Raw genomic sequence first — 27,560 nt, 5'->3', positions numbered from 1 at the left:
AAAATTCCAATCGATGTCTTCCTTGGCGTTGCCTCCCTGTTATTCTTTTTTTTAATAAGGCATCAGGATTACACGTTCCGAGGTTAAAGTTTACCTTCGCATGTTATTAAAAAGGGCAGCAGCCGAAGGGCTCGAGTAAAGGAAATTTTTATTCAAACATGTGATCAAACATATGAAATCTCTACACACACCATTACAACTTTGAATTATCTCTCTTTTCTATTAAAATCAATGGTATGTGCGGTCTTCCTAAGGCCGTAGCCGCATTTCATTGAAATTAATCGCCATTAATGATTCATCTCTACGTTCTTTACGTTAGTGGTCAATAATTACAACTTATTCGATGGTTTCACGAATAATACGCGTGAATGTTTTCCAATCCCTGTGTAGGGCGAGGGAAAACAGAAACTGTCCGTATTTTTTGTCTGTTCTTTAACGTAATATCGTAGCATATCGTGTACGTTCCGTTGCCCTAATACGGTAAACTGCTAGTTTCCTTTCAGCAATGTTACGGTCACCTGACCATGCCCATCTGAGTTGTAACAACATTCATTCTGCTGATCTCTTCCCGAGTTAAACGATCCACCTCCACCCCCACAGGAATCGCTTACACCAGCCCCACTGCTTCCTCCAGAGTACCCCCCTCCACCGCCTGCACCCCCTTTATATTGTGTACCTCCACCACCGCCACCAAAGCCGCCGAACATAATAGGTATTGGGGCCCTGCCCCCTTTCCCTCCGTTGAGAAAAGCCTTACCACCTTCGCTGCCATTTCCTAATGCTCCTCCATATTCCAGTCCACTCCTTCCATCTGAGTAAAAACCTCCGCCACCGCCACCTGAACATCAAATAATAAATATCAGTACTATAGGTATAGGTAGTCAAACAAATTCGGATTCAATTTGGTGTAAATAATCACGATTTCAGACTAACAACAGCTTAAGTGAACTGTTCAGTTGGAACCATCCTCGAATAAAATTCTAACGATAATTATAACTACGAAATCTTCCTGTTGTTATCATTAAGATAACAATTTCCTCGATTGTGATTGGTTTGATAATTTCCTACTTTCCACTAATTCACTTGCCAAGTTGTTAGTATTGGACAGTTCAATAGGCCAATCATATTCAAAGTTGTAATTAAAATTAACCAATCGCAACCTTGAACTCAACAACCATAGAATCAGTGTACAGACAAATGTTCTTTGTCTTTCATAACTTGGCCATTCTTCTTTTCTCGGTAAATGTAATTTTTGAGTAATAAATCCTGATAAACAAAACAGACTCCCGCTGCCAGTCGTCCGACTTTGTTATCACTCGTATGATTACAGACCGAATTGGACTCAAACTCAGTTCCATTACCATTACTTATCGTCACGTTTTATTTATAATATAGACCCTGACCTGCTTTACAATCATCAACCGTCTGGGAACCATGTCCATTGCTCCCCCCCGACCATGATCTATAGCCAGGATTCCCCGTTGTGTTTGCACTGGCATCACATCCTGCATGTCTTGATTGCGGGTCGATTACACCACCACCTCCTCCAGCAATTACCAAGCAGTCGTTTGTTTCTTTGACTACAAAAGATCCACCCCCTCCACTACTTGTGCGTTCACTCTTGCCCCCCTCCTGGCCAACGAGAATTTGAATGATTTCTCCATTAATCAATACAAAAGTCCCGCTTATTCTTGCACCTCTTCCTCGATACTCGGCGTATATGCCGTCGTGCTGCTCATTGTAACCACCTGCGGCTCCAATTACTTCTATTCTGTAGTGACCAGAATAAGGCACAGTCCAGAGTTGAATACCTCTCGACAAAGAAACTTGTCCATCGTGATCCTGACCTGCGTAATGATTGTCAAGTGATTTGGGACCAGTGCGTCCTGTTCTGTCCAGGTTTGTAAATACGGCGTTGAACCCTGAAATATGCTGAATAACTGATCCAATAATGTACATGAAAAAAATTACGTGCTTCTTATTGGTTAAAAACGAATGCATTCTCATGTAACGCGAGTGCAAAGTTGAAACTCGAGTGCAAAGCTGTAACACGAGTATAAATTGCAAACATTTCGTCTATCTCGATTTTCTGCGATGTTTTGTCGCATGCATTATTAACAAGTAATGATATGATTTCTCTTGCAGTTTGGTGTACTAAGCGCTTTGGAATTTTTCAAAGACAACAAACTGCATTTGCCCTACGCGCTCGTGCAATTTTGTTGTCTTTCAAAACACTAAATTGCATTCCAAATCATGTTATTACCTATACAAAACCAATCTTGAGTGAGGAAACCTAGATGTCAGTTACCAAGGGTTACATTTTACTAAGACCTCTCTCACTGTGCTAAAACTTGAAGGGGTGAGATTGGGACAAGACCAGGAAGGAAACGGAGCTTTCAAGCCAGAAAATAAAAACAGCCTTTTGGTTTCTATGGTCATAACACATCACAAAAACCATTGACAAGATTTTTATGAAAAAGGAAAAGCCACTCTAATACTAAGCAAATTGATTACTTTGCTAGCGAAGTAGTTTTGGTATTTTAAGAATATATTGAAACGAAACGATACTCCCTTTTTATGATCTAAACTTTATCCTTACAGTAAGCTACTGATGTTATGAGCAAAGAAAAAAAACAGATTTTGACCTTTTTATACGTATAGGTAGTAAAATGATTTCGATTGCATTTTGGTGTTGATAAACAGGAATAAAAAATTTCAATGACAACAGATGTGCACGAGCCCTTAGGGCGGGTATAATTTGAAAAATTTACAAGTGCGTAGCACACCAAATTGCAAGAGAAATCATGTTATTACTTGGTAATGAGGTACATGAAAAAAGCATCAGAAAAAAGCAAGATAGAGGACGCTACTTATGATTTGCACTCGTGTTAAATGAGAATGTACTCGTTTTTAGCCAATCTTAAGCGCGTAATTTTCTCGTATTCATTGCTAAATGTTACAACGGCCTAGCTTGCATCAATAACAACCGACTAATTAAAGTTAATAATTATTTCAAGAGAATTGATTGTAAGTCGTCGCGATCCGTCAATTAAAAAATACACAATGTCAGCAATATTTAACTACAATAAATGGTACGCTCTGTTACTTTTTGAATTTTTTCTGTAAATTTCATTTCTCTCTCCTTCCCCCCATTTCACTGATGTTAACAAACTGTTCACCGATTCCAGGCAATATTGTTTGGAGGGAGAAGGGGGCTTTCAAGTTTCTTTTTTTCAGATGAATTACATGATTTCTGTTGATCGTAGGGTTGTCGGCCACCGACAAATGGGTGCTGGGGGAGGGGGTGGGGATCCGGAGGCGTGCGAACTACTATTATAACCGACGTAACTTTTTACCTTTTTCACATCCTTTTCCCGTAAAGCCTGATTGACAGACACATGTATAGTCCATAACCGTTATTCCAGGTTGGCATGTGCCTCCATTTAGACACGGGCTGGTGTGGCACGCGCTCTGAAACCAAACCAAAACTATAGCTTAGTCAACTTTAATCATAAACATATTTTCTTTTTGATTTAGGTTGTTCTATTAGATTTTAATAGTTTTTTGTTTTTTGATAACAGTTCACCAGCAAGGAAAATGAAGAACTGACTTCAAACTGCATGGCTTTTAAAATAATTTCTTTGCGCATTAACGGCGCAAAGAAACGTGGCGTCAGTTGTGCGACTGTACTCTGACAGATCACAGCAACGTGACGTCATTTCTGCTCCTGTAGGCGGACAGATCCTGGCATCGACCACTAGCAGATCTGATCGTCTGAATTTGGTATAAATTTGCTTACCATTGTGTTATTGAGCGGGTTGCTCCCCTCTCTGCCTCTATACGTGAATCCTTCCTCGTTCTCAAGATCTCCTGGATGTTTTATGTGGTCAGAGTTACTCAGCTGGCAAAGAAATCTGCCTTTTAAGAGACCTATATTGATAGATACACAGGTATCCTCCATTATACATAGGTTTTTACAATGACTGTGCAGATGAATAGCAGCTTTGACGGAGATATTCTTGATCACATGACCTTTAAGAGCATATCCATCAACTGTTGTAGTAAACTTCAAACGTCGACAAATACCTGATAATTAATTGAAAGCAAAATCTTAAGGATTCTCTAAGAAAACCTGCATGATCATGCGAGGTAAGAAAAAGATATCTTATTGCCCTAAAAATCTCTTAGTTTCCTTGCTACTTTAATCTTGAATATTGATGCTGCGAGTAGTATTGTATTAAAGTATTGAAAGTACTGTCAACAGCATAAGCATTATTACATTTGCAAGTAATGTTTGTATAACTAAGTGTAATGCTTTGCCACATCCTCGTTGCTGCCGCTGTCGCAGTTTCCTTAGGGTCCCTGATGAACTACTTGTGTGGCGGGTTGGGTTGCGTGCATTGGCCGCGATAGGTTAGCTTCAGTAGCTTCGGTCTTGCATGGAACAAAGTATATCAATAAATCTATAAAGAGACTTATCGGACGCCTCACGGTCGAGTATTGAATAAATTAAGCCAAGACTTAAGCTTGGAGATGATTAAGGACCAGTTTGTTTCCATGTCGCCCAAACATCATAAATGAATTTTAACCAAAGTAGAGTTGCAACTTTGGCGGGTGTAATTTCTATGTTTTTTTTTTCTTTTTTTGGTTTAATATTTTTGCGTTATATAAATCTGATAGCATTTGTTCAAAGACGTGGAACCCTGAGCATTATGTGCGCTTCTCATATGTGCTTTAAATAAAAAAAAAGGGTGTTAATCTTAAACACGATAGACCAGTGGAGGCACGGTGGACAGGAGACACATCCTTCCACAGCAAATACATTAACCATTTACAGTGAAAAACTACCCCGAGACGGTCGACAATTTCCAAGCGAAAAGCTAACCTCATTTTTTCGTTTTCATGTGAAATTATGATAATGCTTCTCTTTAGGCATTGCCTTTTTTCAAAGTCTCACGCGTAATTGTTTTTCCAAGTTTCATTTCTTTTCCACGTCGTAATATCAGAACAACTAATCAATCTTTATTACAATGAATGCATCAACAATGCAATATACACTTTCAAGTCAAACGAGTTCTTTCACGGCAACTTTTACCAGGACTTGCGAAAGCAAATTGGTATTTATCATACAATTTTCTTACCTTGGCTTGCATTCGTTTTACGAGTAAACCAAATTCCCAAAAAAATGAAAGTAAAAGCGCAGCAATTTACTGGAAATGACCTGAGATTCATTTCAAGCATGGAATAGCACCTCATCTACACTTTGCTGCCTACGCCTTGCTTATAAGTTAATATCAAAATTCAATTATTAATGATTATCAAAATTTGCATCACTGGTACCTGGAAAAGCTCGCCTTTCAGTTGGTACTTGAAGTCATTAAAATTTACCTGACATTTCTTTGTCAATGATGACAAGAACTGCCAGGGTTGTTTAGCACGTTCGTGAGATCTTTAAATATTGTGCAAATTGCTAAGCTAAGGAACGTTTTGTGGTAATTTGAGAATGGTATAAGACTATATCACATGGTGAGAGGCTTACTCTTTTCATACTTGATTGAACGAAAATGCAATAGGCTTTGGTATTGAATAAATAATGAATTGCTTTTTGTACTTTTAAAGCATTGACGACAGATCAAATACAGTATGAAAGTTCGGCAATGTAATTTCAAAGTGTTTTTTATATCAATCTGTTTTTATCTTTTGAATTATCATTATAATCATTATTATTATTCTGTTTTGAACACCAACGCCATTTTAGTAATTCATTTCAACATAGCTCTCATTTAAGTGTTGGGATGTCATCTCTGTGCCAGTTTGGATCGTTATGGATGGGAATGTTTAATTTGTTGACAAATAGTATGCGAAATGAAAGCTTTAATCCACTACAACACCTTTCTCTTTAATAGTAGCCAAAAGAAATTAGGAAGTTCAAATATCTTTGTGTTTTTCATCATTTTTTACCACGTTTTGGATATTTTCCGATTGGGCAAACCAAAAAAAATCACTAGTATTTGTATTCCAACAGACGGAAATTTCCCAATTTTCGAGAATTCCACGTTATCCAGTCGAAGAAAATCGGATTTCATTTTACCTTGCATTGTTATTCGTATTCGCTATACAGTAACTTTTTGCGAACTTTGGCCTTATGTCATTCCTTTTCACTCATCCGTCGAATTACAGCTCACTTGGTCAACCTTTCCAAAAAAATCGTCAAGTTTCCAGGCCGACAAATCGCCTGCATCATTAATAGGAAAATTTCCTTCACTATGCTTTCGGTATCTGTGTTTCTCTTGTGGTGTAAAAACACCCAAGACTTCTAAGTAACACTTCAGGTCTCGTTAGTTTTGGTTATATAATTAATGAATAACCCACATCTTTTACTCACCCGAGTTCCACTTGAGTACTGTAGGTTCAGGAGCGAGTTTTTTTTATTATTCCGCTTTGATTCGCGGCTCAAGCGCGAGGCCTATAATCTGGTCATGGTTTCTACAATGTATTTAAAGATAAAGGAACTACATTATCAAAATATAAACAAAAATATGCTATGCATGCGTATTTGTTTTCTATCATCGCTAAATATCAGAATGAAGGAACATTGCACAACAAAAGATTATTCCGAAAGCTTTCTCACACCTTCCAGCCAAAAAGACGACATTTCCAGGGAAACAAACAATGAAAGATGATGTCCTTCAGGGAATGACACAGGTATACTCAAGAAAAAAGAACTCGGTGTGCTACAATTAGGAGTCGGAGCTACGACCGTCCGATTAGTACTTCAGATGCTCCTCCACTGAGTTGTAGGAGACTCGTGGCAGATCGTTTAACTGAGTCTATGATGACAAACTTCCTTCATGCTGCTAAGAAAGGAATGTCGATTGTGAGGTGAGAAAAGCCTGTTTTTATTCATGGTAATTTGATTTGAAATTTGAAAAAATTGATAAAATGAAATTAATATAAGGAAGAAGTCGAACTGATAGAAGCAAGCGTTGGATGTGTCAGCAGGCTTAGAAGAAAGATAACATTATTCGAACTAAGTAAAAAGAAAACTGACGTCACCAGGCTGTCTACATATGCACATGATTCTCGGAAACGATTTCGAATAAACTCTCTTTCTAGATATTTTTAAATCTAGCGAAAAAGAAAAAGAAAAAGAAATGTGTACTAATGAAAAAAGTTAAGCAACCTTTTCACCGGTTTTATATGTTAAAACACACATACACATATGCAGATTTCTTATAAACCTGTAGTTCAAGCCTGCCATGACTTCAAAATTTTGATGTACACCTCAAAAGGAGAAGAAATAAATTTCAAGTTTCTATTATTCAGTTTAGGTTTGTCAGGTAAAATTGAGTCAAACAAAGAAATTTTCACAACTAATTTATTAGGTTAGCCTACCTAGAACAATCAACTTAATGTACAAATAAGACTAGGTATGTACTGATGACGTACAAAAGAACTATCTGTGGTAAGAGGACAAGCTTTCCTCTCTTCATTTAAAAAAATTTCCCAAGGTTATCATCTTTCCACATGCTCAGTGAAGAGTGAGAGTGAGAGTGCAAGAGACTGATAGTGACTATGCTATTTGAGTAAATATCCAGAGAAGGATAAAAGGCAAGATTATGGTCTGCACAACTTTCTTATTGTAATTTTATAACTTATTAAGCTAAGTCATTTATATTCTTGCTTTGTGCATTATGCGGATGCCAATTAATTTTACTTTCATGCAGGTCAAAGTAAAAACATGAATTCAAATAGCAGAGCCCACTTTAATTTTAGTCCTAATTGAAGAGGGATTTTTTCCTCTCCAGTTTCCCATCATTTAAAACTTACATATCTTGTGACCAATTCCTAATATCAATCTTTAATTTGGGTATGAGTATTGATAAGAAACACCATGCATTAATGAAAGCTTGGGTGAGAGTATTTAATGCAATTCAAATAATAATATTACATGTTATAATGTGGCAACTTACACAGCAAAATTATAAATCAATCAATAATAAATCAATCAATCTCACAATTCTAAACCAGGAAATCAGGTAATTGACTAACTTGCTTCAACTTTTGAGGGCTTGAGGTACAAAGAAATAAATATGGTAAACAGTTACAATTAATACAAATTTGAAAGTTTAAAAGCTAAGAGATATACTTTACAATCATTAAATCCTATGCATTTTAGCAAAAAAGCATCAGTTACCACTATAACTTCTCCCAAACATTCATACTTACAGGAAATCATTAACTTTTGTCACTAGGTGGTACTGTACTCACAATAGTTCTACTAACACAAATGCATTTCTCTAAAGTTATCTCATGGCTTATGACTCTACAGGTCATGTGGATGGTCCCTGCTTGGAGACTGACATTTCAATTACTTCAGCAAACTGTAATCATCAGAATTGCAAACCAAGGTGTATTTACCAAGTGCTCAAGTTTCAAAAGTAGTGACTTATTTGTTGCAGTGGAGTTCACTCCTTTTTGAGGCCATCTTCAGCTGGATCATCCTGTTACATGTGAAAACATCAAATGTTACTCACATATTCAAATACTTGCTTGAATCAAAGTTATATTTTTTTTAATAACCTGCTTCCTTTAACCCTTTAATTCCTGATAGTGTCTAGCGTCAAATTTCCCCTTTCAATATCACCCCTGAATCAAACATTAGGGTTATGAGAATAAAGGCAATAATAACAAACTAAACAACCTCTTGATTGTTAAACAAATTCTCCCTGCCAGCACATAACAAAAATGTATTGAGAACAGTAAGGAGACTATGCTTACTGATGTTACAGTGTAAAGGTTTAATAATGCCCACCTACCCCTCCCCTACCCCAACATTAACCCTCACTTGTTATCAATAGACTGTTGTTGGGTTAGGGGAGGGGTAGGTGGGCAGTTGCCCAGATATTGATATTGATCCGAAATATAAGGCCATTGATAGCCAAATTTCACAGTGGTCGCTGCCAGAAAAAAAAGGAACAGTATCTAAATGCATATTCTATGGAAAGCTGGGAGAAGACTGCCCAGGGTAAAAAAACTATGCACCAAGTAGAAGAATGCAAATGTTGTCTCTTAACAACACCAGTAGAGAGTAGCCTCTTCAAAAAAAGCACAGGTTGTGTGGTGAGCAGAAGGGAGGCATCCACAGAAGTAAAAAGACAAGCCAAAGAGCTTCCAGGAAAAAAAAATCTTCAAACCAACAAAAAAAGAAGTAAAAAACATAAGGTCAGTAATAGATAAGGAATTCAACTCTGCATGTAAGGAGCAACTGGGAAAGTCCTTTGGAGAAGGAATGTCCATGGTTCCCAAGGCTGGGTTGACAAAGAAAGTTTCACCTGTTGAGGCAAAAAAAAAATCCGTAAAGAAAAGAGAAAATTTTAAAAAAAAAGGTAGAAAATTCCTGGAAAAAATAATGATATCAACCTTCACCAGGCTCAACGAAAATCTTTCGCAGCCAGGAAAAGGCAAAGAATGGTAGAATGTTTGAAACCATTGATGAAGCCAAAAGGAGGGTAAAAAATGCCCCCAAGCGACAGAAGAGGTCGCACGTTCCCAGTACTGTGGATGGAAACCTAGAGTAGCTAATGCTGGATGTGAACGACTGGAAGACTGTGAACTGGTCTGAGAAGGCCAAGGAGTATCAAATAAGAAGAAAAGGGGCAAGTGTTCCACCACCCAAAGCTGGGCAAGTCTTGAAGGAGTACCTAAAGTCCTGAGGAGTCAACACTAATACATTTGATCAGAAAAAGAGTAAGTATTTTGCTATCATGGACACCAGCAAATTAAATATTGTGCATGAAGATCTGTGTCACTTTGTACTCTTACAGACACTTGAGGTATACATGTAAACCCTTCCATACATTTAAAGTCTCCTACCCCCTCAACACTCCATTACCCCATTCCTACCCCCTCAACACTCCATTACCCCACTCCTACCCCCTCAACACTCCATTACCACACTCCTACCCCTTCAACACTCCATTACCCCACTCTTACCCCCTCAACACTCCATTACCCCACTCCTACCCCCTCAACACTCCATTACCACACTCCTACCCCTTCAACACTCCATTACCCCACTCTTACCCCCTCAACACTCCATTACCCCACTCTTACCCCCTCAACACTCCATTACCACACTCCTACCCCTCAATACTCCATTACCCCACTCCTACCCCCTCAATACTCCATTACCCCACTCCTACCCCCTCAATACTCCATTACCCCACTCCTACCCCCTCAACACTCCATTACCCCACTCCTCCTAGTCCCTCTTTTCCTTCTGGGCTCTCAAAAATTTGTGACATATCAAACCCATCATATGCTGTAGCTTTTTCAGGTGGCCTTTAAGAAAGGCATATGAATTATGAACAACCTACAAAATCCAAAGTACATGTTCCGCCTGCAGGTGTATTCCCATTGTACTTACATAAAATGCAGTAATCTAAACCTTTTATTTAAACATACACCAGCAATGAGAGCCATACTAGCCCCACACAAGACCATGACCATTTGTAAATTGTATGGTATCTACTATCACATTGCTGTGCATCATGCTTCTGTCATCTACATGCTGGTGTGTCTTTCATCCATCAATGCTAAGTTGTTGGAAAGGTTTTTGGACAGAATTGTAGACATAACAAGAAAGACATGGAGCAAACATGCTTAAGATTTGGTGCCGAATGCATTTCTTCACATACTGGGAGAAGATATCACTGTAGAGGAAAATACAGTCAGCATTCAAGAATGGGAAATTACAAAGTTGGCAAAGAGGTTACCTGACAGAGCAAACACAACAGTATGCAAAGACCTGTTAATGAAGAAGGCAAGATTATGCCAGGCTCAGCTGAAGGTAATAGGTGATTTCCTGCTTCCAGGACCAGGGGTTTGGTGGCACTGGAAAGATGATGGTTCAGTAGAGTTCCATGATGGTCCTAGTGAAGCCACACATCACCCTGAGGGTCCTCGTGTCTTTCATTTCAGGTCTAGTTCAGTCAAACCCATTCAAACCAGTTTGGAGACTGCTTGGAAAAAATGTTCTGAGAAACCCGAAGAACTGCCTCTATACCAGCTGAGAAGTAAGAGTGGGGAACTAGTTTAGTTTACAACAAGTTACATCTTGATGATGACAGCCCCTCAGCCGCTGAAGAATGTCAGCCAGAAGAAACTGATCTCATCACCCAACCACAAAGTATTTTGCATTCAAGTTATTATAGTAGTCAATGATAGAATTTCAGTGAAATGAAACATGTACGCAAAATGTGAAGGAAAATAAGCAACCAAAATACACACAACATATTTGTTCCTGTGGCTTCATCTTAGCACAGAAAAATGAGCAATTGAGAACTAAATTGCTTCCTTAGTTACATGGTATAGATCTTGATTTTTGCCTGAGAGTAATTAGGCGTATGTAAAGTACTATATCAATACTACAAGGAAATTCATTTACATAATAAAACAAATGCAGCAATTAAATTATAGTCTAGTCCCTTTTTTTTCTTTTCTCAAGAACCATCTTGTGAGGACATAGACAATGGTGATGACAAGGAAGTTGCTGCAGTTATTTTTAGAGAAGAATCACAACTTGAAAACTTACATGACTACTTACAGGGTGACAAAGACCAAGGAAAGGAACAATAACCTCAAGAAAATAGCAGAGCCTCTAGAGCAAAACCACCTTCCACAGCTTTCAGAGCATGAGATTTGTTCTAGGTCAGATGAAAGTAACCAGCCCCTCACTTCAAAAACAGCAAAAGCAGCAGAGGTTGTACTAGGTAAAACACCTGAAGTGATACAGCTTGAAAAATTGTGCAACAACCTCAACCGCAACCCCAAATCCAAATATTGTGCCAACAGGTATGAAAACCACCTGGAAAAAATACAAGTTCTTGTCCTAAAGGCTACTAAGTAACTACAGTCTGATATAAAATTATGGAATGCAACCTTTTAATGCAGAATAACCAGCTTGCCAATCCTGATGACTATGAGTTATCAGATGAGGTATCAAGTACTCTTCACAAAAGAAAGTTGCTCTGAAATCACTACAATCCTGGAAGATTACAGTACATTTATAAAGTATTTTGATCAAGCATTCTTACTTAATTTTCTTCCCTTAAATTATTTAGTCAGGCTATTTAAAAAAGGTAATAAATTGCTTGAAAGTGATTGTTGTCCATCAGCTTTGGATTAAGAGCAAATTTGTTACTGGTAATTAACACTTAAGTTACTAATTGCTCACCTTCATCATAAGCAAGTCAAAGATTATGTTTGACTGCAAGATAGCTGTGCTGTTGAGCTATCTTGCCCCTATGGATTGAAAAAAATACACTGTCAACATGAAATTAGAAAAGAAGTCTCGTGCAACAGTTTTTACTTAGTTTACATTATTTGACTTCAAATGCTAGATGGCTTTAATTTCACAAGTTGCATAACATGCCCTGACGAATGTGGAAGTTGTATAATGATGTAAATAAAAATCATAGTTAAGAAAAGGTAATGTTCAGATTCCTATTTACCATGTTCATGTATGATTGAGAATGTTTGTGTTATTCGTAACAGGTAAGCAAATCGAAGTCATTGTTAACCAAGGTGAAACACGACATCCCAATTCAGTCTGTTACCTCTCTTGAGATCGATTCAATCTAAAACATATAAATATTTACTTTTAATTTCGCTGCACATGTATAAGAACACATCTGTTGACGTATAGTTTTTTGCTCTATTTATATCTAATTAATTCGAAATTTACATGCCTTGTAGACTGAGTTATAAATTCTCTTTGTTGAAGCTCACTTAGATACATTTACCCACAAAAGTGTTGTACTGTAAATCGCCGTTAAATTTCTAACTCGGGATTTAGCCAAGGTATTTAATTTTGATAAACAAACTAAATTTACGCTACGGGTAAGTTTTCACTCCGCAGTTTATCAATTTCCACCTCATCCTACATTGACGAGAATGGAAAATTTTCGAAACATACCAAAACTAATTTTAATCCATAATTTAGTAAACGAAAAAATGCACTTTCCTTGAATGAAACGTCCGTTATTTGAATTTACGCCTCAGAGCATTATGGTAGCTACGGCAAATTAGAGCTAATTTGTCGAATTAAACACAAAACTACCACTCACCTTAGCTATAGACCCCACATCTGCACGAAAACAACGTATTGTAAAAAATTTTTCGGTAGATATCCATCTTCGCCTCCTTAAAAGCGTAAACGCTCTCTGATCTAAACTTTGAATGCGCCATGCGAGACAAACGACTAAATGCAGGAATGGCTCCGACCCGTGATTAGATAATAAAAATAGCAAAAGTTAATAAGTTACATCTTGACTCCTTGCTCGTGAGTATTGTTAACCGCGTATCTCAAAGCGGAACAATGAAATATCAATGCGAGTGAAAACACCGATGTGTCAAACAAGAAATGGTTACCTACGTAGCGAGGGGATGACAGCCTTTCTTGTTCAGCGAGGTCGTTCAGCCTGATATCCCAACGACGAAAAAGTCATCTGCTGACTAGCTCTGCTGACTAAACTGATTTAGTCAGTTCAGGCGGACGACCAGAGACTAAAGTAATTCCTGTATTTCACCGCATAGTTCCGAATCAAACCTTTATTAATTATTTTTTTCAATAATTTTTTTAACTTTTTTTTTAACAATTTTAAAAAAAAAAATTGAAAAAATTAAAACTAAACTAGTGAGCAGCGCTGTGCGAACAGTAGTTGTAATACTTCTTTATTCTCTGACGCGTTTCGTCTAACTGTCGTAAACTTCTTCAGGTAGTTTTTACAAGTTAACACTAAACACCTACATTTGTAAGCCATTGTAAGTGGATACTGCGGGGGCCAATGACCATAAGGGCTTGGCTGGACCTACGAGCAGGAATAGGCAAAGTTTTGAAAAATTTGAAAATTTCTTTTGAAAATTTTTTAGGCAAGGTGAGAAATATTTTTGAGAGCCACGGTCTTAGCTAAAAATTATGAAATTTGAAAAATTGAAGCGGTTTTTTTACAGATGATGCCTGGCAAGCAGTTGGCAAATTATGTTAGGATGGCTCTTGTAATTTACAGAAAATGTGGTTTATGTTCTACTCATTCTTTCTTAAGTTTAAGTGGTATATATGCCTTGTCTAAAACAGTAGTGTGATACAATAGCAAACGAGATATACTCGTTCCAATACAGCGTCATGTGATGAACAGCCTTCATTAATTTTAGAACAAGTTCTATAAAATCATTTTACCCTTTCTTGTTATAGCCGAAAACTGTTCGAAAATCGGTTGTACCATCATTGCAAACAGTCAAGGTACTTTGACATGATACAGTGCCAGAGCTACTACCACTGGTTTGACTGGTAAGACGTTTTTTTGGTTTGTTTGTTTTTTCTTTTTCCTTTTTTAGGTCTAATGGAGTTGTTAGAAATTACCAAGCAAAATTAATCCGCGACTTTCTTCCTTTAGGTGTTATGCAAAAACAGATGAAGAGCACGTTTGTGGATTTGTCCTTCACGTGAACAATAACCTAGAAAATCAGTTTTCCGCGAAAAAAAAAATCCCTCGATTGCGGCCAAGCCATATTTCTCCAGCAGAGCATACGGTAAATTAAAAACGTCGGTAGCAGCGTCACGCAACATTGCGTGATTTTCCAAACGTGACATGCAGTAACTCAACTTAGAGACTCTATGGCCCTGTAGTAATAAAAGAGGGCTTCATTTGCAAGCACTGTAGACTTCAACATAAGCAGAACCTAATAAATCGCTCTTTCAGCTTTTATCTCAGCGTATAAATTATTTAGCCGGAACTAAAAAAAATTAATATACACGTGAGTTGGAGCCATTCCTGTCTGCGGTGAAATACACGAATGGCTCCAGTCTCTGGTCGTCCGCCTAAACTCACTAAATGAGTTTTGTCAGCGGAGCTTGTCAGCAGGTGACTTTCTCATCGCCGGAATATCGCTGAACGACCTCACTGAACAAGATCGACTCTTCCCTCTCTTCGTTATGTAAGTAGCCATTTCTTGTTTGACTCATCGGTGTTGTCACATTGATATTTCATTGTTCCGCTTCGAAACACGCGGTTAACAATACTCACGAGCAAGGAGTTAAGATATAACTTATTAACTTTTATTATTTTTATCATCCAATCACAGGTCGGAGCCATTCCTGTATTTAGTCGCAAGTCCATGCGATAACGGCCGCCATTTTTTTAAGTCTTGAAACTCTGCTGGGGGTCTCGAACCAAGATAGAACCCAGGCCTTAAACTACTTGAGTTTCCTCGCGTTACTCTTCGCTAGATATTTTCCTTTTTACTTACGTCTTTCTTGTTCTCTTTCGCGTTCTTTTCACCGTATTAAACCAGATTGGTGTCCTCTTCCAACTTTCTTGCGCGTTTCTCTCGACTCACTTACTTCTTGTTTTTTTTTTTTGGTCGCTCAGTCTCTCTCTTTTCATCCTATTTTCACTCAAAACCCTCTCTCCACGAACTTGAATCATAACAATTTCCTCCTGTGACAAAGCCTTGATTCTGCCTGTATTGTTGCTCTGCGAGTTGATTAGAATTTACGGAATACTGAGAATTACTGTTCAACTACAACCTCACCAAGTTGATTTCGCGCTCAAAACGCGGGTTGCAGATTATTTGCTTACGCGGCTTCACATCCACTAACCCACGTGAAGCCTTCGTGCAATGCCTAGCCGTGTGCCCGCGGTACGCTACACTGAAGTTCGACACTCGAGTATGCGCACTTCATTGTCATCAGCCGGTGTTTCCTGGCGCACACTAATGGGGTATCCGAGTTACGCGCGCAATCGCGCCTGCGCATTACCTTCTCCCTCACCCTTCCACCCAAGATAGTGCCCGTAGTACAGTTGGCCGCGCATGCTAAAAGTGGCACTTTGTACGGTCGGTCGTACGGTCGTACGGTCGCACGTCCAAATTTTTTCGGCTGGATGGGTTACCACTATTTCGTATAATTGTGGGGCTACGGTTCGCGCGCTGCGAGCTCCGCTATAAAGGTTTCAAGTTCGTCGTTATATCCGAATTTATCAAGATGAAAGTTCCATGTTAGCTGTTTTTTTCCAATTGTCTTTTTTTCACCCGAAGCTGAATTCAATTCCATTTTAAAGGAAATAGTTCTTGTAATGAGAAATTGTTGTATTACAATATCCTATATTGAATTGGTTTCCGGCGAGCTGAGTTACGGTGCAGCGGATCTCTGTATTCGATGCTCTTATTTAACCCTTTAACTCCCAGAAGTGATCAACAAGTAACTTCTCCCTATAATATCCATACATTATCCCACAAAAAAGTAATGAGAATCCTCAAACTGATCAGGCAAAAGTTGTTTTCCTAATCTAACACCAACTTCTCATAACTAACTGACAAGAAAATGTGTAGCAGCTGGAATGGAGAATTGACAATCAGATCTTGGGAGTTAAAGGGTTAAAAATTGTATTTGATTCAAATTTTTTATCAATATCTTTTGAACAAAAATGATGATACATGTCCACTTTTGGATACGAATTTACTTGCCTAAATTGAATTATCTCTCTGAAGGTGTAAAAGATGTTATGAACACTCGATGCTAAAATTCGCATCCACGCACGGTTATCCAATACCTCATATATGCATGAGCATTAGTAAACAATTGTGAGCTTAAGAAGGCTGTACATCGGCCAATTTCCCTCACTGCATTTTAAAGACCGAGACGAAGGCTTCGTCAGCAAAGGATCAAAGGATATATTACTTGATAACAAACTATTTTCCTGAACCATGGAATGACCAAATGAATCTGTTAGTCTGGTTGTGATTTTTGCTTTGTTTTGTTTTCATTTGGGACGAATCTGTGACCTCTGTTTTAGCCAAAATTGTTAGAAAAGCTTTTATTCACAGGACAAAAAAAAACTGTTTAGATACGAAATTATACAGGCTAAAAGCATTTCTTTTTTTTTATTCTTTTGTGGGGAATCAAAGTGGGAATCGAAAGAAAATACAATTTTCTCTCTTGGGTAGCCGATCAGAGCACAGGTTTCCGGCTCGCTCGCGGGTCCTACGTATAAATAGCCAAATTAAGTAAGTGTGTCAACAAAAATGAAAATTTCAACCCCAGAACCACGATGCATACGGTTTATTGATCATGTATGAAAACGAAACCTCGCCAACCACATCATTAATTATTCTGGTTTTTTGAAGAATTTGGAACGTCCTTCAACCTCCTCGCGAAACTTGATACGGTAGTCGTCGACGGTGAATAAATTTTTGTCTTGAAATGTTCGAACTACGTATCTACAAGGTGGTTGGTAGTATCATTTCTAACGGGTTATCTGTCAGAGTTCAGTTTTAGTAGGTATACCTTTTCGTGCGATGACGGACAAAATGGGCACGATGTTTGAGTGTTTACATCGTGCGTTGGAAGATACAAATGTGGGCTCAGTAAAGACTGATATTGGAGCAGAATTCTGTTGTGTAGGGCTTGAACCCCCAACCTCCCGCACAGCAGCCCGGCGCCCCACAACCTAAGCAGCAAGCAGTGGTTTAACGACTATCCCATCAACAAAAAAAATTTAAAAAGTAGGATGTTTATGTCATTGTGCTATACTCGGGATTAAAGAAAATGAAAATCTAAAAGATCTTGTATGAGGCCCAGTCTCAACTTGGCGTATAAATAGTGAAACAGCATAGCTACAAAATAGAATCATGGATCACGAAATAAACAGTGATACACGATTTTTTGTTTCGAGTTCGATGAGCTCATATTCAGCTTCTTCAATACTGCTGGTGTTACCAAGTGCACCGTTGTGTTACACATTTGTGGGGCAAATCATATTTTCACAGGAGTTAAGGTGAGGACAGAATAAGTTAATAGCGACCTAATGCAGTAAATGAGATAAATGGGTATTGACTTAAGATACAAATAGAAATAATTTGAAACATGAGACAAAAGAATGAAGGAAATATCGATCTTATTTACTTGTCACGAACGCAGGATCGAATCTTAGACCATCGGATATTACGATCAGAAGTTCTCACTTCTCGTTAATGAGCCATGACATACAGTGGATACATAAAGGATCATCCTGCATACTGCTTAGATCATCAATATCGAAAGTTTCATGTCTTCAAAGAGATAATGATAGAAAGGAAATTTCAAACTTTTTCGTGACAAAGGAAAAAATAATTTTTAACCGACGACCGAAGAAAAAAAACCCTATCCGTCAGATAAGGTTAAACGACAAATATCAATGCTAACATGTAGATAAACATACCAGACCTTGAGGTAGCTTATTTATCTTCCCACGAGGGATCTACGAGATGCGGTATCTATGATACGATCTATCACTTGTCTGTACGAACTGTTATACAATTATTTATGGTCTCGCTTACTGCATCCAAACTCAGCAAAGAATTCCGGAGCTCAAAGAGACAGAGAGCTGGGGCCTCAGATTTCTCCTCCGACTTAAAGACAACTGGTTCAGTAAAAATTTATACATAAAATTCCTGTAGGATACACTGACGGTTTCTGTACACAAAAATGCATGGAGTACACAGATTTAACAAATTTTGAATATCTTCCTTGGATATTTCTTTAAGAACAGTATTTATGGTATTCTCTTTAATTCCTTCCAAGACGTGAAACGATTTAAATGTACTTTTCTCTAGATACAACGAGAAGTCAAGTATTTTTCTTGGAAAAGAACTTTATTGGAGCTAATTTTATTGCAAGTAATCTTCAGGTGAGGAAAAATAATGTAGAAATATGTAGCATATTATAATCGAAAGACGAGAAAAGTGGCAAAAAAAATTTACATAAAGAATACACATTATTGATGTGATTTCTTTAGCTTTGTATCTCCCTCTGGTGATTACACCGGACACCTACGCTTTTGACTGCAAAAAATATTTAGTGCAGAATTGGCGGGAGTTATTTACAAGAAAAAAGCTTACCGTTATTATTTTTAGAAACTTTATGAAGTCGTCTCGGTGAGAGTAGAAAACGAAAATTTGAGAGAATTGTAACGCTAATGGGAAGATGTCCAAAAACAAATGTGTACCATATTGAACGAGGGATATATCAAGTTGATCACTTGAAGAGAAATTACATTGTTACAATATAACTCACGCTGTGAATTCACCCTTATCGATGCAGTTACGGCAGAGTGTAACATGTCCTGCTCTGAGAAGAAAAGGGGTTTTGCGGATTGCGAGTGTTTTGCACTAAAAGGGAAAGAGCTGAATTTAAATTACAGAATTAATTAATCGCCATGGAGAAACATGTAAACAAATAATAATCATAATAAGAATAAAAAACAAACAAACAAAAAAATAAGCGCAATAACTTTCTTAAAGAAGAACAGTAATTTTGATCGCGAAACTGGGCATTAGACGAGGTTAGATCTTTCAATCAATCTAGAAAAAAGGCAAAAAAAATTTACATAAAGAATACATATTTTTTTATCATTTTTTCATCGAAATTGTTGTAAAGCAAAACGTTATTCTCAATATTTTGAGGCATGTAGATTTAACAAATGACATCGTTTGGAGAATAGAGGGATTCAGAGGATCAATTTTCATTCTGCAACTGATTAGAGCTGTAGAGCTAATGTTGTCTTTCATGAAAGATCGCAATCTTATTTTTCCGGTGGCTCACAACAATCAACTTTAATTCAGTCGAATTTACTCGGTTTATTGTTGTCAGATGCTGAAATGTTTCATTGGTTTCTCTCATTTGACTCGTGGTTCAATAGTTTGCACGCGATGCAATTTCCTAAATCCTTAAATTCCTGGAAGTGATATAACTTGTAGAGATTTAAATGTACGTGATCGTTATGTGGCAGAAGCGCGTGATGAGCATGTGACAAAGCTAGATAACGTGCTGTAAATAATTAGAGCTCTTGTCAAAGTCAAAACCAGCAAATATCTCTCCAAAACAAACGAAGTTTGAAACAAAGCTCGAGGTTGAAAAGAAAAATACACAATTCCTACGTTTCTTTTGATATCGTAACATTCGCGATATATGGTAAGACTAACGGTAATATGGTTGTCGGTGAAATACCAGAATTTTTTCAGTTTCCAAGACGTGACATATGCATATCCACCGCACGCTGTAAATGTACCAATTTTTCTTCACATATTAAAGTATCAAGGTCGTCATTAGAACCGAATTTATCAGCATGACAGTTTTACTTTCCATGTAGGTTTTTTTTTATTTTTTTTTTTACCTGAAGCTGAATTAAATTCTTTTTTAAGGAAATATTTCTTGTAATAAGAAATTTTTGTATTACAATGTTCGAAATTGAATTGGTTTTCCGACGAGCTGAGCGTCGGTGCAGCGGATCTCTATTTTCGATGCTGCTATTTAAAAAATTGTATTTGATGCAAATTTTCAGTCAATATCTTTTAAATAAAAAAGGATTATACATGTCCACTTTTGGATACGAATATATTTGCTTGAATTGAATTATTTCTTTGAAGGTGTAAGAGATGTCATGAAAACTCGATGGTAAAATTCGTATCCACGCGCGATTATCTGATACCTCCTATATGCGTTTGCATTCCTGAACGAGTGTGAGCCTAAGAAGGCTGTACATCGGCCAATTTCTCTCACTGCATTTTAAGCACCGAGACGAAGACTTCCTCAGCAAAGGATTAAAGGATACATTACATGAGAACAAAATATTTTCATGCACCATGGAATTACCAAATGAATCTGCTAGTCTCGTTGGGATTTTTTTTTTTTTGTTGTTATTTGGGACGAATCTGTGACCTCATGTTTTCACCAAAAATACCGGAAAAGCTTTTATTCATACGACAAAAATAAACTGTTTAATTACGACATTACACGAGGTATTCAACAGACTACAAGCATTTTTTCTTACTTTATTTACCTTTTTGGGAATCAACGAGGGAATAAAAAGAAAACACATTTTGCGCTCTTTGGTAGCCGATCAAAGCACAGGTTTCCTTGCTCGCTCGCGGGTCCCACCACAACGTATAAATAACAGAGAAATTGGGAAAACGTGTCACCAGAAGTGAAAAATTCAACACCAGAAACACGATGACTACGATTTCTTGATCACGTTTAAAAGGGAACCTCCTCAACGACACGATTAATTATTCTGGTTTTTTTAAACGCTTTGGCTTTTTTTTTATTCTTTTGTGGGGAATCAAAGTGGGAATCGAAAGAAAATACATTTTTCACTCTTGGGTAGCCGATCAGAGCACAGGTTTCCGGCTCGCTCGCGGGTCCTACGTATAAATAGCCAAATTAAGTAAGTGTGTCAACAAAAATGAAAATTTCAACCCCAGAACCACGATGCATACGGTTTATTGATCATGTATGAAAACGAAACCTCGCCAACCACATCATTAATTATTCTGGTTTTTTGAAGAATTTGGAACGTCCTTCAACCTCCTCGCGAAACTTGATACGGTAGTCGTCGACGGTGAATAAATTTTTGTCTTGAAATGTTCGAACTACGTATCTACAAGGTGGTTAGTAATATCACATCTAACTGGTTATCTATCAGAGTTCAGTTTTAGTAGATATACTTTTTCGCGCGATAACAGAAAACATGGGCACGGTGTTTGAGTGTTTACATCGTGCGCTGGAAGATATTGGAGCAGAATTCTGTTGTGTAGGGCTTGAACCCTCGACCTCCCGCAAGGTAGTCCAGCGCCATAAAACCTAAGCAGGCGGTGGTTTAACAACTATCACATCAGCAAAAGAAATTTAAAAGTAGGATGTTTTTGTCATTGTACTATACTCAGGATTAATGAAAATGAAAACCTAAAGATCTTGTATGAGGTCCAGTCTTAACTTGGCGTATAAATAGAACAACAGCAAAGCTTCAAAATAGAATCATGGATCACGAAATAAACAATGATACACGACTTTCTGTTTCGAGTTCGATGAGCTCATATTCAGCTTCTTCAATACTGCTAGTGATACTAAGTGCACCGTTTTGTTACACATTTGTGGGGCAAATCACATTTTCACTGGAGTTAACGAGGTGAGGACAGAATAAGTTAATAGCGACCTAATGCAGTGAATGAGATAAACGGGTATTGACTAAAGATACAAATAGAAATAATTTGAAACAGGAGACAAAAGAATGAAAAAAATGTCACACTTGTTTACTCGTCATGAACGCAGGATCGAATCTTAGACCATCAGATTTTACAATCAGAAGTTCTCACATATAGCTATAGATTTCTCGTTAATGAGGCATGACATACAATGGATACATAAAGGATCATCCTGCATACTGCTTAGATCATCAATGTCGAAAGTTTCATTTCTTCAAATACATAATGATAGAAAGGAAATTTCAAGCTCTTCAATTTCAAAGGAAAAAATCGTTTTTAACCGACGACCGTAAAAAAAAAAATATCCATCAGATCAGTTTAAACAACAGGTTTAATATCAATGCTGACATGTAGATAAATATACCAGACCTTGAAGTAACTTATTTATCTTCCCATGAGGGGTCTATGACGTTGTAGCATTTCTTATTCCAGTATCATGTGCGTCACTTGTCTGTACGAATTGTTCTAAAATTATTTATGGTCTCGCTTGCTGCATCCAAACTCAACAATGAATTCTTCAGCTCAAAGAGACAGAGAGCTAGGGCCTTAGATTTCTCTTCTAACTTAAAGGCAACTAGTTCAGTAACAATTTATTCATAAAATTCCTGTAGGATACACTGAGGGTTTCTGTACACAAAGATGCATGGAGTACATAGATTTAAACAATTTTGAATATCCTCCTCGGATGTTTCTTTAAGAAGAGTATTTATAGTATTCGCTTTAATTCTTGCCAAGACGCGAAACGATTTAAATATGCTTTTCTCAAGATACAACGAGAAGTCAAGTATTTTTATAGGAAAAGAACTTTATTGGAGTTAAATTTATTGCAAGTATTCTTGAGGTGAGAAAAGATAATGAAGAAATATGTAGCATATTATAATCGGAAGACGAGAAAATTGGAAAAAAAAGTATACGTAAAGAATACATATTATTGATGTGATTTCTTTAGCTTTGTATCTCCCTCTGGTGATTTCACTGGACAGCTACGCTTTTGACTGCAAAAATATTAAGTGCAGAATTGGCGGGAGTTATTTACAAGAAAAAAGCTTACCGTTACTATTTTTAGAAACTTTATGAAGTTGTCACGGTGAGAGCGGAAAACGAAAATTTGAGAGAACTGTAACGCTAACGGGAAGATGACCAAAAACAAACTTGTATCATATTGAACGAGGGATATATTTAGTTGATCGCTTGAAGAGAAAATGCATTGGTACAATATAACTCATGGTGTGAATTCACCCTTATCGATTTAGTTCGGGAAAAGTGTAACATGTCCTGCTCTGAGAAGAAAAGGGGTTTTGCGGATTGCGAGTGTTTTGCACAAAAAGAAATTGAGCTGAATTTAGATTACAGAATTAATTAATCGCCATAGAGAAAAAAGTAAACAAGTAATAATCATAAAAAGAATAAAAAAACAAACAAACAAAAAAACAAGCACAATAACTTTTTTCAAGAAGAACAGCAATTTTGATCACAAAACTGGGCATTAGATGAGGCCAGATCTTTCAAACTCGTGAATATGTTACCTTCATTTTTTCATCGAAATTTTTGTAAAGCAAAACGTTATTCTCAATATTTTGAGGCATGTAGAATTAACAAATGACATCGTTTGGAGAATAGAGGGATTCAGAGTTTAACAGTTTAAAGGTACAAATTAATTTTTATTCTGCAACTGATTAGAGCTGTAGAGCTCATGTTATTTATAAAGAAAGATATCGCAATCTTATTTTTCTTGCAGCTGACAACTTTTAACTTTCATTTACTCAAAATTTCTCGGTTTATTGTCGCCAGATGCGGAAATGTTTCATTGATTTCTCTCATTCGACTCGTGGTTCAGCAAACAGGCAATGAGAATACTCAAAGTTTTAACAGATAGAATTCGTTATCTTTGAACTAAAACTAAATTTCCGTATCTACTTTGAAAGGAAACATGTATCAGCTAGAGGGGAGAATGAACAATTAGATCACGGGAGTTAAAAGTTTAACTGTACGTGATGATTATGCGGCAGAAGCGCGTGATGAGCATGTGACAAAGCTAGATAACGTGCTGTATATAATTATAGCTCTTGTCAAAGTCTGAAACCAGCAGATATCTCTCGAAAACAAACGAAGTTTGAAACAAAGCTCGAGATTGGAAAAAAAAACACAATTCCTACGTTTCCTTTGATGCTGTAACATTCGCGATATATTGTAATAATAACGGTAATATGGTTGTCGGTGAAATACCAGAATTTTTTCGGTTTCCAAGACGTGACATATGCATATCCACCGCACGCTGAAAATGTACCATTTATATCTTCACATATAAAAGTATCAAGGTCGTCATTAGAACCGAATTTATCAACATGACAGTTTTACTTTCCATGTAGGCTTTTTTTAAGGGTTTTTGTTTTTTACCTGAAGCTGAATTAAATTCTTTTTTAAGGAAATACTTCTTGTAATAAGAAATTTTTGTATTACAATGTTCGAAGTTGAATTGGTTTTCCAACGAGCTGAGCGTCCGTGCAGCGGATCGCTATTTTCGATGCTGCTATTAAAAAAATTGTATTTGATGCAAATCTTTAATCAATATCTTTAAATAAAAAGGATGATACATGTCCACTTTTGGATGCAAATATATCCGCTCGAATTGACCTATCTCTTTGAAGGTGGAAAAGATGTCATGAAAACTCGATGGTAAATTTCGTATCCACGCACGATTATCTAATACTCCCTATATCCGTTTCCATTCCTAAACAAACGGGCGCCTAAGAAGGCTGTACATCGGCCAATTTCTCTCAATACATTTTTAGAACCGAGACGAAGACTTCCTCTGCAAAGGATCAAAGGATACATTACATGATAACAAAATATTTTCATGCACCATGGAATTACCAAATGAATCTGCTAGTCTCGTTGTGATTTTTGTTTTGTTATATTTTGTTTTCATTTGGAACGAATCTGTGACCTCATGTTTTCACCAAAAATACCGGAAAAGCTATTATTCGTATGACAAAAATAAATTGTTTAGTTACGACATTATACGAGGTATTCAACAGGCTACAAGCATTTCTTTTTTTTTTCTTTTTTGGGAATCAACGAGGGAGATCAAAAGAAAACACATTTTGCACTCTTTGGTAGCCGATCAGAGCACAGGTTTTCTTGCTCGCTCGCGATTCCCATCACAATGTTTCAATAGCAGAGAAATTGGGAAAACGTGTCAGCAAAAGTGAAAAATTCAACACCAGAATCACGATGACTACGATTTCTTGATCACGTATGAAAACGAAACCTTGTCAACGACACGATTAATTACACTGGTTTTTTTAAACGCTTTGGAACATCAATCCACCTCCTTGCGAAACTTGACACGGTAATCGTCGACGGTGAATAAATTTTAGCCTTCAAGTGTACGAACTACTTATCTACAAAGTGGTTAGTAATATCATTTCTATCTGGTTATCTATCAGAGTTCAGTATTAGTAGGTATACTTTTTCGCGCGATGACAGAAAACATGTGACGATCTTTGAGTACGTGTTTACATCATGCGCTGGAAGATAAAAATGTGGGCTCAGTGAGAGCTGATATTGGAGCAGCTCCCGCACGGTAGTCCAGTGCCCTACAACATAAGCAGGCAGTGGTTTAACGATCATCAAATCAGCAAAAAAATTTAAAAAGTAGGATGTTTATGTCATTGTGCTATACTCGGGATTAATGAAAATGAAAACCTAAAAGATCTTGTATGAGGCCCAGTCTCAAACTGGAGTATTAATAGTGAGACAGCATAGCTCCAAAATAGAATCATAGATCACGAAATAAACAATGATACACGACTTTCCGTTTCGAGTTCGATGAGCTCATATTCAGCTTCTTCAATACTGCTGGTGTTATCAAGTGCACCGTTTTGTTATACACACACCTATGGGGCAAATCACATTTTCAAAGGAGTTAAAGTGAGGACAGAATAAGTTAATAGCGACCTAATGCAGTGAATGAGATAAACGAGTATTGACTAAAGATACAAATAGAAATAATTTGAAACATGAGACAAAAGAACAAAAGAAATACCGATCTATTTACTCGCCACGAACGCAGGATCGAATCTTAGACCATCGGAGTTTACGATCTGAAGTTCTCACATATAGCTACTCGTTTCTCGTTAATCAGCCATGACATACAATGGATACATAAAGGATCATCCTGCATACTGCTTAGATCATCAATGTCGAAAGTTTCATGTCTTAAAATACATAATGATAGAAAGGAAATTTCAAGCTCTTTCGTGACAAAGGGAAAAAAAAATCTTTTTCAACCGATGACCCCAAAAAAAACCCTATCCGTCAGATCAGGTTTAACGACAGATTAAATATCAATGCTGACATGCAGATAAACATATCAGACCTTAAGGTAGCTGATTTATCTTCCCATGAGGGATCTACGAAGGTGCGACATTTCTGATTCCAGTATCATGTGCGTCACTTGTCTGGAAGAACTGTTTTAAAATTTTGGTCTCGCTTTCTGCATCCAAACTCAGCAAAGAATTTTGAAGCTCAAAGAGACAGAGAGCTAAGGCCTCAGATTTCTTTTCCAACTTAAAGACAACTGGTTCAGTAAAAATTTATTCCTAAAATTCCTGTAGGATACACTGAGGGCTTCTGTACACAAAGATGCATGGAGTACACAGATTTAACAAATTTTGAATATCTTCCTCGGATATTTCTCTAAGAAGAGTACTTATGGTATTCGCTTTAATTCTTTCCAAGACGCGAAACGATTTAAATATGCTTTTCTCTAGATACAACGAGAAGTCAAGTATTTTTCTTGGAAAAGAACTTTATTGGAGTTAAATCTATTGCAAGTATTCTGAGGTGAGGAAAGATAATGAAGAAATATGCAGCATATTATAATCGAAAGACGAGAAAATTGGAAAAAAATCTACATAAAGAATACATATTATTGATGTGATTTCTTTAGCTTTGTATCTCCCTCTGGTGATTTCACTGGACACCTACGCTTTTGACTGCAAAAATATTTAGTGCAGAATTGGCGGGAGTTATTTACAAGAAAAAAGCTTACCGTTATTATTTTTAGAAACTTTATGAAGTTGTCACGGTGAGAGCGGAAAATGAAAATTCGAGAGAACTGCAACGCTAATGGGAAGATGACCAAAAACAAACGTGTATCATTTTGATCGAGGAATATATCGAGTTGATCACCTGAAGAGAAATTGCATTGGCACAATATAACTCGGTGTGAATTCATCCTTATCGATTCAGTTACGGCAGAGTGTAACATGTCCTGCTTTGAGGGGATTTTGAAAGGGATTTTGCAGATTGCGAGTATTTTGCACTAAAAGAATATAGCTGTATTTAAATCACAGAATTAATTAATCGCCCTAGAGAAACATGTAAACAAGTAATAATCATAAAAAGAATTAAAAAAAACAAGAAACAAAAAAACAGTCACAATAACTTTCTTAAAGAAGAACAGCAAGTTT

At 37.1% G+C, this 27,560-nt stretch overlaps 1 protein-coding gene and 1 long non-coding RNA gene across 2 annotated transcripts; both read right to left on the bottom strand.

Moving 5' to 3' along the window:
* Positions 1-185: 185 nt before the first annotated feature.
* LOC131789362 (loricrin-like) lies at positions 186-4,078 on the bottom strand. Its single transcript, XM_066167154.1, has 5 exons — positions 4,033-4,078; positions 3,800-3,930; positions 3,357-3,471; positions 1,404-1,922; positions 186-838 (listed from the first exon to the last, which is right to left on the bottom strand). Exons 2-5 carry the CDS (start codon positions 3,800-3,802, stop codon positions 489-491), a joined length of 987 nt encoding a protein of 328 aa, XP_066023251.1. The 5' UTR covers positions 3,803-3,930; positions 4,033-4,078; the 3' UTR covers positions 186-488.
* A 3,182-nt stretch (positions 4,079-7,260) lies between these two features.
* LOC136281121 (uncharacterized) lies at positions 7,261-13,354 on the bottom strand. The gene is made up of 3 exons (XR_010717562.1): positions 13,131-13,354; positions 12,239-12,306; positions 7,261-8,504 (listed from the first exon to the last, which is right to left on the bottom strand). It is a non-coding gene; the product is annotated as an uncharacterized lncRNA (long non-coding RNA).
* Between the last annotated feature and the right edge of the window lie 14,206 nt (positions 13,355-27,560).

This window comes from Pocillopora verrucosa, chromosome 5 (assembly GCF_036669915.1).
Source record: "Pocillopora verrucosa isolate sample1 chromosome 5, ASM3666991v2, whole genome shotgun sequence".
In the NCBI taxonomy this organism is placed as follows: Eukaryota; Metazoa; Cnidaria; class Anthozoa; order Scleractinia; family Pocilloporidae; genus Pocillopora; species Pocillopora verrucosa.
The sequence above is the reverse complement of the archived record's forward strand: the minus strand, read 5'-3'. Positions and strand labels throughout refer to the sequence as shown.